Raw genomic sequence first — 19,568 nt, forward strand, 5'->3', positions numbered from 1 at the left:
TAACAACTTGTAAAGGATATTGTTATAACAACTTACATTGTACTTTAATGATATTGCTAGTGTGTGTGTGTGTGTGTGACAGATAATAAGAAACCTTCCATTCTTCCTGCAGATTGCACAGTTATGTTAAAAAATGTTTTTTATAACGCACGAGTAACTGAGAGCAGAGGAGACCTGAAGGAGACTGTCGCTATGACGGCCGTAACCCACTCTGCCTGTTGGTGTGTGTGTGTGTGTGCGAGTGCGCATGAGAGAGAGAGACAGAGAGAGAGACACAGAGAGAGACAGAGATAGAGGAGAGATGCAGGGAGAGCGAGAGGTCATGATCAGATGAGCTCCTGTATTTTTCAGCATATTCTTTCAAAAATATAGAGTTAGAGTTAGATAAATTTGGATTTTTTGTCAGGAACATATACAGGATCCCGACAAGTCTCGATACCACAACAGAACAGTCCACACCAGACCCTGACCATAGCGTCGACATCACAGCAGAACAGACAAATGAAGAACCCCAAGCCCAGGGGATCTCACCCCCTCTGAGCACCCCTCCTGTCAGCCACTCTGATAGCCCTCCCGACAACCCCCCCACACCCACTGAGGACATACACAAGACACAGATTGTACTCCTTATGGACTCAAATGGGAAATATATACAAGAAAAAAAACTTTTTCCCAAACACAGTGTGTCTAAACTCTGGTGTCCAAACACCCAGCGCGCCCTAGGCTTTCTGTCTAAGGACCAACTAGGTTCACCTAGCCACATAATAATACACACAGGCACCAACGACCTGAGAACACAGCAGGAAAGGGTGGCTACAGCACTGAAGGGAGTGATTGAAAAAGCTTCTTCTACTTTCCCTAATGCACAAGTGGTTATCTCCACCTTGCTACCACAAAAATACTTCCACCCTGCTACCATACAACGGGTAAACGCAAGTATTTCCCGTGACTGTGCCTCAAAACCAAATGTTTTCCTGGCCCACCACTCCACCCTGGACATGAACAGCCTATGACCAGGTCCACCTATACAAGGCAGCAGTGCCCACCTTCGCCCGGACTCTAAAGGACATCGCTCTCAAACGCAGCCCCAACACTTCACACAGGAGCAACAGATCAATAGACACCCCGCCCAGACCAACAAGACACTCTCCCAGACCTGAGGGACCCCCCCCTCCTGGACCTACACATAGAGGACCCACGCCGAGAGGACCTACATCCAGACCACAACACCACCAGCAACACCCCCACCCCAACCAATCAACACCACCATGCCCACACCCCATTTAGGCCCCCTCAGATCAGACCTATGCCCCTCCTGCCCACCCCATGTACCCCACCCCCGCAAAGAGGGCCTCAACATGTAAGTCACAAACACGCACAGGCCGTGAGCGTGCAGACAGGCCAAACCACCACTCTTACACTATCCCAAGCCAATGGCATGTACCAGGTGCTCAGCAGGCTCTGTTCACACTTACTGGCCTGAGGCCAAACCACCAACTACGTTGGACACTTTATGGAACACAAAGCCTTCACTATCTCATCCTGGAATATCCAAGGCCTGAGGTCATCTGCCTTTGGCCTAAAGAGCAGGAACCTGGACTTCATCGAAGAAATCGGAAATACAGACATTGTCATCCTACAAGAAACCTGGTATAGAGGAGACGGACCCACGGTTGCCCTCTATGTTACAGAGAGCTGGTAGTCCCATCCACCATACTACCAGGTGTGAAACAGGGAAGGGACTCAGGGGGTATGCTAATTTGGTATAGAGCAGACCTAACTCACTCCATTAAATTAAGCAAAACAGGAACATTTTACATTTGGCTAGAAATTCAAAAGGAAATGTTCTTAAAATAGAAAAATGTCCTCCTGTGTGCTACCTATATCCCCCAACTAGAATCCCCATACTTTAATGAAGACAGCTTCTCCATCCTAGAGGGGGAAATCAATAATTTCCAGACCCAGGGACATGTACTAGTCTGTGGCGACCTAAATGCCAGAACCGGACAATAACCTGACACTCTCAGCACACAGGGAGACAAACACCTTCCTGGAGGTGACAGCATTCCCTTCCCCATATGCCCCCCTAAGTATAACTATGACAACATAACCAACAAAAACGGGTCACAACTCCTGCAGCTCTGTTGCACGCTGGGTATGTACATAGTCAATGGTAGGCTTTGAGGGGACTCATATGGTAGGTACACCTATAGCTCATCTCTTGGCAGTAGTACTGTAGACTACTTTATCACTGACCTCAACCCAGAGTCTCTCAGAGCGTTCAGTCAACCCAATGACACCCCTATCAGACCACAGCTAAATCACATTCTACTTGAACAGAGCAATACTCAATCATGAGGCATCAAAGCCAAAGCAACTGAGTAAAAGAAGGAACAGCACGTCAGAAATCAGCTCAGTGTAATTGAAGAATCCATAGACTCTAACCACTTCTGGGGAAATTGGAAAGCACTAAACAAACATCAACACGAAGAAGTATCTATCCAAAATGGAGATGTATGGGTAAACCACTTCTCCAATCTTTTTGGCTCTATAACAAAGAACAAACAGCAAAAACATATACATGATCAAATACAAATCTTAGAATCAACTATTAAAGACTACCAGAACCCACTGGATTCTCCAATTGCCTTGAATGAACTACAGGACAAAATAAAAACCCTCCAAAAAAGCCTGTGGTGTTAATGGTATCCTCAATGAAATGATCAAATATACAGACAACAAATTCCAATTGGCTATACTAAAACTCTTTAACATCATCCTTAGCTCTGGCATCTTCCCCAATATTTGGAACCAAGGACTGATCACCCCAATCCACAAAAGTGGAGACAAATTTGACATTTACATTTAAGTCATTTAGCAGATGCTCTTATCCAGAGCGACTTACAAATTGGTGCATTCACCTTATGATATCCAGTGGAACAACCACTTTACAATAGTGCATCTAACTCTTTTAAGGGGGAGGGGGGGGTTAGAAGGATTACTTTATCCTATCCTAGGTATTCCTTAAAGAGGTGGGGTTTCAGGTGTCTCCGGAAGGTGGTGATTGACTCCGCTGACCTGGCGTCGTGAGGGAGTTTGTTCCACCATTGGGGTGCCAGAGCAGCGAACAGTTTTGACTGGGCTGAGCGGGAACTGTACTTCCTCAGAGGTAGGGAGGCGAGCAGGCCAGAGGTGGATGAACGCAGTGCCCTTGTTTGGGTGTAGGGCCTGATCAGAGCCTGAAGGTACGGAGGTGCCGTTCCCCTCACAGCTCCGTAGGCAAGCACCATGGTCTTGTAGCGGATGCGAGCTTCAACTGGAAGCCAGTGGAGAGAGCGGAGGAGCGGGGTGACGTGAGAGAACTTGGGAAGGTTGAACACCAGATGGGCTGCGGCGTTCTGGATGAGTTGTAGGGTTTTAATAGCACAGGCAGGGAGCCCAGCCAACAGCGAGTTGCAGTAATCCAGACGAGAGATGACAAGTGCCTGGATTAGGACCTGCGCTGCTTCCTGTGTGAGGAACGGTCGTACTCTGCGAATGTTGTAGAGCATGAACCTACAGGAACGGGTCACCGCCTTGATGTGAGTTGAGAACGACAGGGTGTTGTCCAGGATCACGCCAAGGTTCTTAGCACTCTGGGAGGAGGACACAATGGAGTTGTCAACCGTGATGGCGAGATCATGGAACGGGCAGTCCTTCCCTCAATTTGGCTTGAGGGTCTGCTATACAAATTGATATAAAGTGTTGTTGGGGGAAAAACATACGACATTATAAAATCCATGTACACAAAAAACAAGTGTGCGGTTAAAATTTCTTCCCACAGGGCCGTGGGGTGAGACATGGATGCAGCTTAAGCCCCACGCTCTTCAACATATATATCAACGAATTGGCGAGGGCACTAGAAAAGTCTGCAGCACCCGGCCTCAACCTACTATAATCTGAAGTCAAATGTCTACTGTTTGCTGATGATCTGGTGCTTCTGTCACCAACCAAGGAGGGCCTACAGCAGCACCTAGATCTTCTGCACAGATTCTGACAGACCTGGGCCCTGACAGTAAATCTCAGTAATACTAAAATAATGGTGTTCCAAAAACGTTGCCAGGACCACAAATACAAATTCCATCTAGACACCGTTGCCCTAGAGCACACAACACTATACATACCTTGGCCTAAAAATCAGCGCCACAGGTAACTTCCACAAAGCTGTGAACGATCTGAGAGACAAGGCAAGAAGGGCATTCTATGCCATCAAAAGGAACATAAATTTCAACATACCAATTAGGATCTGGCTAAAAATACTTAAATCAGTTATAGAACCCATTGCCCTTTATGGTTGTGAGGTCTGGGGCCCGCTCACCAATCAAGAATTCACAAAATGGGACAAACACCAAATTGAGACTCTGCATGCAGATTTATGCAAAAATATCCTCTGTGTACAACGTAGAACACCAAATAATGCATGCATAGCAGAATTAGGCCGATACCCACTAATGATCAAAATCCAGAAAAGAGACGTTAAATTCTACAACCACCTAAAAGGAAGCGATTCCCAAACCTTCCATAACAAAGCCATCACCTACAGAGAGATGAACCTGGAGAAGAGTCCCCTAAGCAAGCTGGTCCTGGGGCTCTGTTCACAAACACAAACACACCCCACAGAGCCCCAGGACAGCAAAACAATTAGACCCAACCAAATCATGAGGAAACAAAAAGATAATTACCTGACACATTGGAAATAATTTACAAAAAAACAGAGAACTAGAACACTATTTGGCCCTAAACAGAGAGTACAGTGGCAGAATACCTGGCCACTGTGACTGATCCAAACTTAAGGAAAGATTTGAGTATGTACAGACAGTGTGTAACGGCGTTCTAAATCTGCCTCCTCCTCGGACGAGGAGCGGACCAACACGCAGCGAGGTAAGTAGACATAAATGAATTTATTAGAAATACAAAGACGAATACGAAAACACTTGGAAAATTACAAAATAAGAAAACGACGTAGACGAAACCTGAACATGAACTTACATAACTACACGCAGAACTCACGGACAGGAACAGACTACATCAAACGAATGAACAGCCAAAACAGTCCCGTGTGGTGCACATACACAGACACGAAAGACACAGGAGACAATCACCCACAAACAAACAGTGTGAACAGCCAACCTATATATGGTTCTCAATCAGAGGAAAACGTCAAACACCTGTCTCTGATTGAGAACCATATAAGGCTGATTACAAGACCTAAACATAGAAACACAAAACATAGAAATGCCCACCCACACTCACGCCCTGACCGACTAACACATACAAAACAACAGAAAATAGGTCAGGAACGTGACACAGTGAGCATAGCCTTGCTATTGAGAAAGGCTGCTGTAGGCACACCTGGCTCTCAAGAGAAGACAGGCTATGTGCACACTGCCAACAAAATGAGGTGGAAACTGAGCTGCACTTCCTAACCTCCTGCCCAATGTATGACCATATTAGAGACAGACACATATTTCCCTCAGATTACACAGATCCACAAAGAATTCAAAAACAAACCCGACTTTGATAAACCCCCATATCTACGGGGTGAAATACCACAGTGTGCCATCACAGCAGCAAGATGTGTGACCTGTTGCCACAAGAAAAGGTCAACCAGTGAAGAACAAACACCATTGTAAATACAACCCATATTTATGCTTATTTATTTTTCCTTTTGTACTTTAACCATTTGTACATTGTTACAACACTGTATATATACATAATATGACATTTGTAATGTCTTTATTATTTTGGAACTTCTGTGAGTGTAATGTTTACTGTTCATTTTTATTGTTTATTTCACTTTTGTATATTATCTACTTCACTTGCTTTGGCAATGTTAACATGTGTTTCCCATGCCAAGAAAGCCCCTTGAATTGAATTGAGAAAGAGAGAGACAGAGACAGAGAGGGAGAGAGAGAGAGAGAGAGTGTATTTTTAGAATGTTGTATTTATTAGGATCCCCGTTGTAACGGCTGTTTTCCTCCTCTTCGTCCGAAGAGGAGGAGGAGGGATCGGACCAAAATGCAGCGGTTGATGAATACATGAAGATTTATTAAAGCAAGACCCAGCTCACGCCCTGACCATACTAAACACATACAAAAACAACGGAAAACAGGTCAGGAACGTGACACCCGTTAGCTGCTGTCAATGCAGCAGCTGCAGTGCCTTCAGAAAGTATTCACACCCCTTGACTTTTCCACATTTTGTTGTGTTACAGACTGAATTTAAAATTGCTTAAATTTAGATTTTTTAGGTCACTGGCCAACATACAATACCCCATAATGTCGAAGTGGAATTATGTTTTTCCAAAATTGTCCTAATTAATAAAAAATGTAATGCTGAAATGTCTTGGGTCTATAAGTATTCAACCCCTTTGATATGGCAAGCCTAAATAAGTTCAGGAGTAAAGATTTGTTTCACAAGTTACAGAATAAGTTGCATGGACTCACTATGTGTGTAATAATAGTGTTTAACATGATTTTTGAATGACTACCCCATCTCTGTACCCCACACATAAAATTCTCTGTAAGGTCCCACAGGCATCCTTCTTCCTAACTCAGTTGCCAGAGAGGAATGAAACCACTCAAGGATTTCACCATGATTTCACCATGAAGCCAATGGTGACTTTATCATACAGTAGTTACAGAGTTTAATGGCTGTGATAGGAGAAAACTGAGGATGGATCAACAACATTGTATTCAGTCCACAATGAAGGACGACTGTACAGAATAAAACTATTCCAAAACATGCATACTGTTTGCAACAACTCACTAAAGTAATGTGGCAAAGCAATTAACTTTTCGTCCTGAATACAAACTGTATTCGTTTCGGACAAATCCAATACAACACATTACTGAGTACCACTGTCCATATTTTCAAGCATAGTGGTAGCTGCATCATGTTATGGGTATGCTTGTAATCGTTAAGGAGTGGGGAGTTTTTCAGGATGAAAAAGAAACAGAATGAAGTTAAGCTCAGACAAAATCCTAGAGGAAAACTTAGTCTGCTTTCCACCAGACACTGGGAGATGAATTCACCTTTCAGCAGGACAATAACCTAAAACACAAGGCCAAATCTACACTGGAGTTGCTTACCAAGACAGTGAATGTTCCTGAGTGGCGGAGTTACAGTTTTGACTTAAATCTACTTGAAGACCTGAAAATGGTTGTCTAGCAATGATCATAACCAATTTGACAGAACTTTTGAAAAGAATAATGGGCAAATGTTGCACAATCCAGGTGTGCAAAGCTCTTAGAGACTTACCCAGAACGACTCGGAGCTGTAATTGCTGCCAAAGGTGATTCTAACATGTATTGACTCAGGGGTGTGAATAATTATGTACATTTGCTATTTCTGTATTTAATTTTCAATAAATGTGCAAACATTTCTAAAATCATATTTTCACTTTGTCATTATGGGAATAGTTTGTAGATGTGTGAGATTTTTTTTCATGTAATCCATTTTGAATTTATGCTGTTACACAACAAAATGTGGAATAAATCAAGGGGTATGAATACTTTCTGAAGGCACTGTACTCTTCCTGGGGTCCAAACAGGGTTAAAATAGTTACATCACACCAAAACACACCAACAGCCTACATCATAAATAAAACAATACATCATACAATACATTATTACTCTAATATTACAAATGTACAGTGTAAAATAATGCAATACCACAACATTTAAATGTGTGTGTAAAAGTGTGTGTGCGTATGTGAGTGTGTTTGTGTGTGTGTGTGTGTGTTTACGGTCCACGTGAGGTGTTGTTTTATCTGTTTTTATTCATCTGATTTTAGTGCTCACTTAAGTTACTTGATGTGGAAGACAGTTCCTTGCATGGCTCTATGTAGTACTGCATGTTTCCCAGTCTGTTCTGGACTTGGGACTGTGAAGAGACCCCTGGTGGCATGTCTTGTGGGGTATGTATGGGTGTCTGAGCTTTGTGTCAGCTGTTTGAACAGACACAAACACATTTTTACTTCCTTGATGTGTAGAACTTTGGCATTCAGTTTCATGTGACGAACGCAGACCTCAAACAACTTGTGTTCTTTCTGCATGAACAAAAAATAACATATCGTCAGTTCTCTATTTTTGCCACTAGTTGTCACTATCGTACCATACCACTACAGGACCTTTATACAACGTTGTTCCAAGTTGGGGAAGACAAAAAGTGTAACACATGAACCTTACGCAAACAAAAAGTACAAGTGGGAAAAGGTAACGATATTATTGGTTGTAGCTACCATTGGCGTTAAAACATTTTAATGAATATGTCCTTTTTTTTGTATTATATAAGATAGCATAATCATAGTAAGACATTCGATGTGTGTATTATAGCTAGCCTGGTTACTGCTAGCTAGCCCGCTATCAATGTCAAATCACCTGTAGCCGCCTGATAAATACTGCCAACTACCCTTTATATACGCGGACTGGGTATAACGGACTAGGTAGGTACTAGTCTCGCGTTGCCATACCTCAAAGGTTCTCAACGAGGCTAGGTAACGTTAGCTACTAGCTAGTGTAGCAAGAAAAGACTAGCTAGATGTTGAAAATAGTTTTGACTGCTATTGTAGCTGAATAACCAGTCGTGTTTTCGTGCATGTGCAGTTTAAATTAGAACAAATTAAAACTATCATATAAGTTGTACGTGAGGGGTCTTCGGTGTAGCCTTGCGAGACTAACGTTACCTGTAAGTGTTTTATCAATGTTTTTTGACGCGTTCCGTAGTTTTCGTTAGAAAATGTTGTACCTTGTATGTAGTTATGTCACACTCAGTGGTGTAAAGTACTTAAGTACAAATACTTTAAAGTACTACTTAAGTAGTTGTTTGGGGTATCTGTACTTTACTAGTTATATTTTTGACTATTTTTACTTCTACATTCCTGACGAAAATATTGTACTTTTTACTCCACACAGTTTTCCTACGACCCAAAAGTACTTGTTACAATTTGAATGCTTAGTAGGACAGGAAAATAGTCAAATTCCCGCACTTATCAAGAGCACATCCCTGGTCATCCCTTCTGCCTCTGATCTGGCGGACTCACTAAACAAACACAAATGCTTCATTTGTAAATTATATCTGTTGGAGGGTGCCCCTGGCTATCTGTAAAAAAAGATAATGGTGGTGTCTGTTTTGCTTAATATAAGTAAATGGAAATTAGTTATACTTTTGCTTTTGATACTTAAGTATATTTGATCAATTACATTTACTTTTGATACTTAAGTATATTTAAAACCAAATACTTTTTACTCAAGTAGTATTTTACAAGGTGACTTTTACTTGAGGTATTTTCTATTAAGGTATCATACTTTTACCCAAGGATGACAATCTGGTACTTTTTCCACCACTGGTCACACTCCAATTCAATATTGCTAAATTCTATATAGCTACTTCCTCAATAAGCCAAATATCACATAGTTACCATGATTCATACCACAAATTTTGACCACACTGGTAAACCTCTTTAATGTCAATTTAAGCCCTTCAGTACTTTGACCACCTATGAGAGATAATCTGCATCAAGTATTCCATTTATTCAGGCATTGCTACAGTATATTCTCAGCATTGCTGTTATTATTGAATACATTTCCCATTCATCTCTAATCCTGTGTTCTACTGTTTTTCAGTGTTCTGTGGGGGTGACCATGGTTTGAGGGAACAAAGATGTCTGCCCGTATTCCGCTGGTCCTCCTGGCCTGCGGCTCCTTCAACCCCATCACCAACCAGCACATGCGGCTGTTCGAGCTGGCCAGGGATCACCTGCACCAGACAGGTCGTGCACCATAGAGACCCTATATTAATTTGCTATGTTCGTGTTGCCTCCTAGACTTGTATTATGCACCTGTCTGTTTATTTCGTCAGTGTGATCACGGGACAGTGGAAGGTAGAAGTCCCCCAAAGGGTTTCTGTGAAGCTTTCAGGAGCATTTACATTGTGGTTAAGTATCAATAGTAATCTGTACAGATAGAGCTGTGCCTTCCTTGCACACTACTTTACACCTTGTGCCTTGACATGAGCCTACACATTCAGTCTATTTATATAGACCAAATAAACAGTTGGAATAAATATTGTTCTTATTTTCCTATGGACCCTGGGGGCATAAGATGTCAGCTGACCTGTGAGAATGTGAACATTGTACAGAATAAGCTGTATAGTATTATATTGCGTGGTGACTAAAGCTTTGTTATATTTTCCCATGTTGTAGACTTGGCCTTAATCCCATAGCCTTGTGATCGGTCGTAGCCGTTTCTGGTGCAATAAGGAAGACAATATAGCATTGAGGGGATTCAATTAGGTGTGTTTTGCACCGGGTGAAAGTTAATTGCATTCATTCTGGAACCAGGCTGCCTCCTGGGCGTGAGCCAGGTGCCCTGTTCGAAACCCACGGTGAAGTCGGCTCAAAACAAAAGTGACGTAAATTAAGTACGTCGAGTAATGAGTAAGATTCTGTGTTTTCACATGCAAAAGTGATTGCTTTAGATAAAAATGCTTTAGGTGCCCTCAATGAAAACTATTTTAACATTTTCAAACATATTTTTATGGAAAAGATATGTTGTATGTTTCTGGATGATGCACCATGCTTCCTTGTTGACAACATGACCGAGCGGCGCAGATTACTGTTAGATTTGAGAAGGGTGCTCCTCAGTCACTGCTTTTGCCCATTCACATCACGGGCCATAGACCGGTGCCCCGTGACTCAGTATAATCCAATCTGCCCAATGTCAGAGAGTGGGGAGGATCAAGAGTCTCATCAACCAATGAATTACCCCCTTTCAGGTCAGTTTCAGGTTGTGGGCGGGATTGTGTCTCCGGTGAGTGACGGCTATGTCAAGCAGGGCCTGGTGTTGGCCAAGCACCGCATCGCTATGGCGAGGCTGGCACTGCAGAGTTCAGACTGGGTCTCCGTTGACGATTGGGAGAGCCAGCAGCCCGACTGGACAGAGACAGTGGTCACAATGAGGTGTGGAGTCACACATTTTCACAGTTTCAACCTTTAAACTAATTGATTAAGTAACTACTAGTATATCACAGCCCCAAAATGGCTTCTCTCTGAAGAAATGTTTTGAGAAGTTTATTACTGCTTTGATGAACACTAAAAAAAGATGTATGTTATTAGAGATTTTGTGGAATCAGCATTGCCTTGTGATGCCACTGGTCATGTGCACCACAGTCGTCACTATGCAAGTTAGCCGCTGAGTGTAACCCTTTCATAACTTTAAGTGTTTTTGTTAAAAATAACACAATACGATTCAGAGCTTTTATCTAAGATCTGATAGGTCAGGATTCCACCTCAAACATTAGTGTTTACAAGTGGTCAATACCTTAAACTAACCATGGTATCTTTTACTGGATGTTTTTGATTTACAATAATAGGGTTTTACTTAGCAAAATCCTTCAATTCAGCTCCACTTTATTCATGAAATAATATCATGTTGTAAAAATGTCTAATTCCCTTTGTAAAGCATCTCAGCATGCAGAAAGACTTAATTGAACCTGCCAGTCAGAGCTTCATCCTCCTTTTCAGCCAGACAGATCCCGTCTAGACCTGACATTAAAAATAACTTTGATAATCCTATCACAAATGATTTAGACAATCTCATTAAAGGCTTAGTTTGCATCCACACCCTGTATTAAAATGTCTCCCAACATGATGTGTCACATCATGCCTCGACTGTCCACGTTCATGATCAGAATTTCCCACTTCATCTGAGGACCGTTACAACTACATTTACATGACTGTTGTGGTCCATCAGATCCGATCACAATGCATGTACTCTATTCTACACGTGTCCATAAACATCCAATTCTACTGAATATGAACAACATCCAATAACATTGTAATACCAGGTGTACACTGGTCCGGAGCCTTGGTTTATGTCCTCCCATGTTGTACTTCCCAGCCCTCATTCTTTAGCTCTTCATTAGCCGTTAGCGCTCCATAGAATCTCCTCTTCCCGCACCACAAGCCTGTTCGCAATAGAGCTCCCTGGGTAAAAATCCCCTCTGTTGCTGCTCCATGCCAAATGTTCTTTGTGCCAGAAACCACCTCAGATTTAAGGCTGCGATGCCAGAGATTCCAGGGATATTGCAGCAACATGGGGCCCATGCCAGGTCTGAGTCTTTACTGGGGTCAGATCCCTTGCTGCTGGCTGAGTTTGTTGCTATTGTAACCTGTTGCCATAGTGATTAAGTGGATGTGGGACACAGTTGCATTTGATATTGATCAACCAGTTGAAACTATACATACAGAAAGTTACCTCCACTTTACATGCGTGGGATATTGAGTGTTTATCTCCCACAATGGCACTCACTATTGATTTGATTTACAAGTCACATAAATGGACCAGCAACCTTTCATTTAGGGTTACACATAAACATGACACGCATTTAGTTATATGTACTCAACGACTATGTGCACCCATGCAAATGTAAACACACACACCCACACATACAAACATAAATGCACACGCAGCTGAAGTGCTGTTCCCAGCTGAAGTGCTGTGATGCATTATACAACCCTCTCCTTGTCCCCTCTGCTCTGACAAATTCCCTTGTTGAGCGAGCTGTCTGCACTCTTAAGCTGCGTTTGCGCAACAAGGGGAGCTGATTAAAGCCATGAAGTGGCCTGTTGTCCACATTGGAGCAGGGCTGTTGAAACCTATGGGATCACGTAACCCAAAACACAAATCTTCTAGAACATCTGTAAGAGGCTTTTGCTCTCAACAGCATATTTCTTTATTGGTTTTCTTTGCGGTTGTCATATGTTTATTTGTGTCTCCCTTTGCGTTGTCCTGCTGGCAGGTACCATTATGGTCGGATACTGAAGCAGTACCAAGAGGGCACAGGGAAGGACAGTGGTCCAACCACAAACTCCCATCATATCACAAGTAAGACCCTCCTTGACCTTGCACTCTGTAGCATGGGCCCATTCTAGCCCCTTCTCCTTTTATGTTCAAAGATCTAAAAGGATTGGATAGGTCAGGGTTCTGCAACGTGTGGCTCTGGAGCCGCGTGCTGCTCTTTACCTGTCCCTTTGTGGGCCCATGGTGATCCAAGTAGTATTTTGATGTTATCAATCAACTATAAAAGTAGTTGAAAGAACAAATCAAATAAGCTGTACTCACACTTGAACAACCACATGAGACGTATTTAACAACAGTTGAAATTGGCCTTCAACACTCAACACAATTCTGTTTTATGGGACTTTTATGGGAAGTGGACTGAAATGGAACTGGGCCTCTCTCTCGGCACCAACTGAGCTGCAAATCAAATTGTATTAGTCACATGCACCCAATACAACAGGTGTATACCTTACTGAGAAATGCTTACTTACAAGCCCTTAACCAACAATGCAGTTCAAGAAAAAGAGTTCAGAAAATATTTATGAAGTAAAAAGAATAATAAAAAGTAACACAATAAAATAACAATAACGAGGCTATGTGCGGGGGCACTGGTTAGTGGAGGTAATTTGTACATGTAGGTAGGGGTAAAGTGACTATGCATAGATAATAAACAGCAATCATCCTCTATTAATTATAAACCTCCACATTGGCACTATAGTGTGCCTGTGTTATTACACTGCAGTGCTAGCGAACGCAGATAAAGATCATTAGCTTTTGTTCACGCGCATTTCGGTTCGGAAGGTTTGTGCCACGGAAAATACAATATTGAATTAAATGGATTTAGGGATGAAATCCGAATGCTCAGTTACGTCGTACTGTGTTGGTGGTCAGCTGGCTTGGGGTTACATCTGGTTAACACCTATATTTATGAAGAAAATGGCTCATTCTAGTGAGGGATGGATTACATGGTTTACCGCAGTAGAAATAAAGAAATTGGCAAAACAAATGAATAACTAACTCTCAGCAAACCAATTAAAACCATGGCTTTCATGTTTACTTCAACATGATGGCCACATCCAAATCTCTCTTGGGTGGAGAGCAGGGGAGACATCAGTGTGAAGGCCGCCATTCACCAACGCTTCCTTTTCTTGGCCCTCTCTCAGGCTCCTCTCCCAGGCTGAAGCTGCTGTGCGGAGCTGACTTCCTGGACACCTTCAAGGTGCCGGGCCTGTGGCTGGACGACCACGTGGAGGAGGTGGCGGGCCGCTTCGGCCTGGTCTGTGTCAGCCGGGGGGGCCTGGAGCCTGAGCGCGACGTGCACGAGTCGGAGACACTGTCACGCCATTGGCAAAACATCTTCCTGGTGCGCGAGTGGGTCCGCAACGAGACCAGCGCCACGGAGGTCCGGCGGGCCTTGAGACGAGGCCTCAGTGTCAAGTACCTCCTCCCAGATTCTGTCATCAAGTATATCCACCAGCACAACCTCTATACCGGGGATAGTGAGTTGAAGAATAAGGATGTGCTATTGAGGCCGCTTACCAAGCAGACAGAGATGCCTGTGAAAACTCTGGATGATTGACTGAGAGACTGCCATTGGCCTTCATTGATGGAAGCAAGCATATGATGTGCCAATAGCAGATACATCTACTGACTTTGCAAGAACAGGCCATGTGGCCCATAACTAGTTCACTTCTGTCATCTCAGTTGAATATGTGGCACACCACACGCACAATGTTTTGCCATCAGTGGTTGCCTTTTTTATAAGCAGATTTATACACATTTGTTAATGTTGGCAAACTTGATGTAACAGCAAAGACATTTGTGCAGCAGTGCAGATGACTAGAGAGACCAGATGAGAATTGTGATTGACGTGGTGGATTGTAGTAAGCTGGACTAGTTTAGGATGCTCCTAAACTATTGCTGACATGTAATCTGTTTTGGAAGAGATGACATCATCACCCCCAACAGCCCGCAGATACAGTCCGGGTATGTGCTGGTTGGCTAGTCTACATGATCAGATTATTATGGATAAGAGCGAGAATATTTGTATTTGTCAAAAGGCAGTCAAGCATCGATCATCATGTCACCAGAATAATATCCTCGATATTTATTGGAAATGACCATCAAGCTCATCACCGTGCACTTTCAACACCATGTGAAGCTCATCATAACTGTAGCCTAATAAACTGTATGCTTTCTCGAGTCGTAGTGGGGGGACCGGACCACACGCCACTCCAAGTTTACTTCGATGTGATGATATCACTATTTGCACATAAAGGCATTTAAGTGTAAGTTTATTTTATTTTTACAGGGACAGTGCACATTAATCAACGTTTCAGTAAAAGTGCCGGTTTTAGCCAGCCGGCTAATTTTCAACCGCAGTCCCTGGGCAGATTATTAAAAACAATTACAATATAGACAATCATTGAGCAGTGAGCACACGCAGAGCAACATAGGACAAGCAAGACATAGCATACAGACAGAGCGACATAGGACAAGCAAGACGTAGCATACAGACAGAGCAACATAGGACAAGCAAGACGTAGCATACAGACAGCAACATAGGACAAGCAAGACGTAGCATACAGACAGAGCAACATAGGACAAGCAAGACGTAGCATACAGACAGAGCAACATAGAACAAAATTCATAAAAGCAACAAAGTGTTTCCACACCTCACAAGCTACAGACAACAGTCAACATGGAAAGCGGCAATACACAGCTAGGGATTATGTTCACAAATCTGATTGACCTTTAGCCATGTCTACATGCATTTTGTGAAAGTGTGATATGTTTGATATTTCCTCCACATTCCTTGCATAATTAATTTTGCGGATACAAAAAGATCCCACCCACCATGTCGAATGAACAAACTATTTGTCGGTATTAATAAAATTGTACCGAAACGTTCTGTTTCCATCACGGCTGTCATTACTTTTTTTTTTTTATACAGTATGACTTTATTCGCATAAAAACTGTGGATGGAAACGTGGTTTATGTTACCGATAGGCCAACACTTAGCACCGTTTTATATGGCCACTGTGCAAATGCAAATGTCAAGACAGTGGTTGTTCAGTTTAAAACACGGCTATGCCTAATCGAATTAGCAGAGTTGTACAATTTATGGTGTCATAAAAATTAAAAAATGCACCTCCCGGGTGGCGCAGTGGTCTAGGGCACTGCATCGCAGTGCTAACTGCGCCACGCGCCCAGGCTCTGTCGCAGCCGGCCGCGACCGGGAGGTCCGTGGGGCGACGCACAATTGGCATAGCGTCGTCCGGGTTAGGGAGGGTTTGGCCGGTAGGGATATCCTTGTCTCATCGCGCTCCAGCGACTCCTGTGGCGGGACGGGCGCAGTGCGCGCTAACCAAGGGGGCCAGGTACACGGTGTTTCCTCCGACACATTGGTGCGGCTGGCTTCCGGGTTGGAGGCGCGCTGTGTTAAGAAGCAGTGCGGCTTGGTTGGGTTGTGCTTCGGAGGACGCATGGCTTTCGATCTTCGTCTCTCCCGAGCCCGTACGGGAGTTGTAGCGATGAGACAAGATAGTAATTACTAGCGATTGGATACCACGAAAATTGGGGAGAAAATGGGATAAAATTTATAAAAAATAAAATAAAATGCACCCCCGCCCCAACGTAAAAATATTTCCAATAATGTTTACGCCCACAAATAACAAATGTAGCAACCCTGTGTTTATGAACGTGGATATAGACTTCAGCATGATTTTGTGGCACAGTCGATGCCACGCAGGTCTATGGGCCAGAAGGTTGAGTGTTCACCGACCACCACAGAGGAGCTCACTCTCCCATCATGTTTCATCACTGGTAGGCCTGAAACATTCTTCCTCACCTCAAGTTCAACTGTCCGAGTCAGTTGTAGCAACGGTGCACACTGCCTTCATATCATAGGCTTGCAGTAGCTAAAGCTTAATAATAACCACACCAAACCTTCACAAAAGTTTGTAAACTTGAGTGTAATATCAAAAGTCAAGCCATTGTTTATAGGGAATATAAAGTAAAAACAGGCCATTATATTGCAGCAAACACAACATAACAGTTGGAATTTAATTTGGCCTAAGAAAATGGCTCAACTGAATGAAATACAACAATTGCGAACTGGTTTAAACCTTATTGCAGTAATTACCAACAAAGGCAAGTACGTACCATACACAACAAATTACAGAAATAGAATCATATCATATACAGACCTACTTATAACCTAGCTTAAACTAAATACGGAGCACACAATTAAAAAGACAAATAAAATGTCATTTAGCCAATGAAAATGTCTCAACAGAATTAAACAAAACAGGTTTTGCGTATTAAAAAAAAATAAAAAAAAGTGTTCTATAAATAAATAGGCTTAATAATAAATGATATACAATAATAAGGATAAAACAAGTTATTAGAAATACATTTAAGTTTCAAAATTGCATCCTACCTGAATAGGGAGTTGCCACTGTAGCCTGTATTTGGCCATGCCAACGTTCTTCTCATCTTCATCTACAATATTAAAACTTATATTAAATTCCCCTTGTAGACTTTTCACTATAGGTGTACTCTTTTTCCTCTAACTTTTGTTTTACTTCAATGAAAAAGCCATCTATCTTCACAATCAACAGTGGCCTAGGCCAAGGCTCCTCTCTCGCTCGGTCTCTCCTAAGCAGCAGGCTCATGTGCACACAATGCGTGAGAGAATGGTTCTGAAGCGCGAATTTGGGGCGTAGGTTATGATAGACAGCCTCTCCAGGACAATTTGGGGCGTAGGCTATGATAGACAGCCTCTCCAGGACAATTTGGGGCGTAGGCTATGATAGACAGCCTCTCCAGGACAATTTGGGGCGTAGGCTATGATAGACAGCCTCTCCAGGACAATTTGGGGCGTAGGCTATGATAGACAGCCTCTATAGGACAATTTGGGGCGTAGGCTATGATAGACAGCCTCTCCAGGACAATTTGGGGCGTAGGCTATGATAGACAGCCTCTCCAGGACAATTTGGCCTGCTACAATTCTATTTATTGACTTTTCCACAGGCTAAGGGAAACCCTGGTGCATTGTTCCATCAGAGTTGTGTTTTCTATCATTCACTTGTTGCAAATAAAAGTCTGTGCACATAAAAAAATAAATGTTGAGCTTAAATTCACATGTACCGAATAAAAAATCCAAAGCAATGGGTTTCCATCACATTTTCAACTCTAGGCCTACTGATGGTTTTGTCACAACATGTTTTACATAGGTATAGCAAATGTGCCCACTCTGGTATTGGCACGTGCGCTCTAGCCAACAGGTTGCAGATACAGTGCAGGTATTTATTTACATTTTTTTTTACCTCTGACCTTTAACTAGGCAAGTCAGTCAAGGATAAATTCTTATTTACAATCACAGCCTACCAAGGCACAGTGTTTTAACTGCCTTGTTCAGGGGCAGAATGACAGAATTTTACCTTGCTGGGATTCAATCCAGCAACCTTTCGGTTACTGGCCCAACGCTCTAACCACTAGGCTACCTGTCGACCCAGGTATAGCCTACTACATGATGATATCATTATTCACAAAAGCACCAGATTATTTTTATTTGTCAAATGTCAGCCAAGCATCATTTCAGCAGAATAAGACCCTCCATATTTATTGAAAGGAGCATCAACTGCATATTTATTGAAAGGAGCATTGGCTGACACTGCACTTTCACCACCTTGTGAAGTTCATCAGAACGTATTTCATCTGTAGCTTAATAAACTGCATGCTTTCTCATGATATCCTGACATTTTTTATCCAACATGTAGACTACTTTACTGCATTTAGTCCTATTTTTTTTAAAGGCGCACACAGCCTACATGTCAATACAACTATCTAGGTCAAATAGGGGAGAGGCGTTGCTTAATCTGTTTTTTGAAACAAGGTTTGCTGTTCATTTGAGCAATATGAGATGGAACAGAGTTCCATGCAATAATGGCTCTACATAAATCTGTACGCTTTCTTGAATTTGTTCTGGATTTGGGGACTGTAAAAAGACCCCTGGTGGCATGTCTGGTGGGGTAAGTGTGTGTGTGTGTGTCAGAGCTGTGTGTAAATTGACTATGCAAACAATTTGGGATTTACAACACATTCATGTTTTTTTATAAAATAAGTGATGTAGTCAAATCAAATGTATTTATATAGCCCTTCTTACATCAGCTGATATATCAAAGTGCTGTACAGAAACCCTGCCTAAAACCCCAAACAGCAAGCAATACAGGTGTAGAAGCACGGTGGCTAGGAAAAACTCCCTAGAAAGGCCAAATCCTAGGAAGAAACCTAGAGAGGAACCAGGCTATGAGGGGTGGCCAGTCCTCTTCTGGCTGTGCCGGGTGGAGATTATAACAGAACATGGCCAAGATGTTCAAATGTTCATAAATGACCAGCATGGTCAAATAATAATAATCACAGTAGTTGTCGAGGGTGCAACAAGTCAGCACCTCAGGAGTAAATGTCAGTTGGCTTTTCATAGCCGATCATTGAGAGTATCTCTACCGCTCATGCTGTCTCTAGAGAGTTGAAAACAGCAGGTCTGGGACAGGTAGCACGTCCGGTGAACAGGTCAGGGTTCCATAGCCGCAGGCAGAACAGTTGAAACTGGAGCAGCAGCACGGCCAGGTGGACTGGGGACAGCAAGGAGTCATCATGCCAGGTAGTCCTGAGGTATGATCC

The 19,568-nt window shown here is 42.7% G+C and overlaps 1 protein-coding gene across 6 annotated transcripts in view; it reads left to right on the top strand.

Moving 5' to 3' along the window:
- Positions 1 to 8,156: 8,156 nt before the first annotated feature.
- Positions 8,157 to 19,568, top strand: part of LOC139560559 (retinol-binding protein 1-like) — a 38,654-nt gene continuing 27,242 nt past the window's right edge. For 2 of the 6 annotated variants that reach the window (XM_071377442.1, XM_071377444.1), the window contains exons 1-4: positions 8,157 to 8,255; positions 9,666 to 9,811; positions 10,816 to 10,999; positions 12,841 to 12,926. In XM_071377442.1, coding sequence (XP_071233543.1) covers positions 9,703 to 9,811; positions 10,816 to 10,999; positions 12,841 to 12,926 — 379 coding nt within the window. In that variant the 5' untranslated portion in view covers positions 8,157 to 8,255; positions 9,666 to 9,702. Of the gene's footprint in view, positions 8,256 to 8,336; positions 8,728 to 9,665; positions 9,812 to 10,815; positions 11,000 to 12,840; positions 12,927 to 14,044; positions 15,792 to 19,568 lie in introns of those variants that run through there. The other 4 variants (XM_071377439.1, XM_071377441.1, XM_071377440.1 and 1 more) reach the window with 4 other exon arrangements.

Source organism: Salvelinus alpinus, chromosome 30 (assembly GCF_045679555.1).
Source record: "Salvelinus alpinus chromosome 30, SLU_Salpinus.1, whole genome shotgun sequence".
Taxonomy (NCBI): domain Eukaryota; kingdom Metazoa; phylum Chordata; class Actinopteri; order Salmoniformes; family Salmonidae; genus Salvelinus; species Salvelinus alpinus.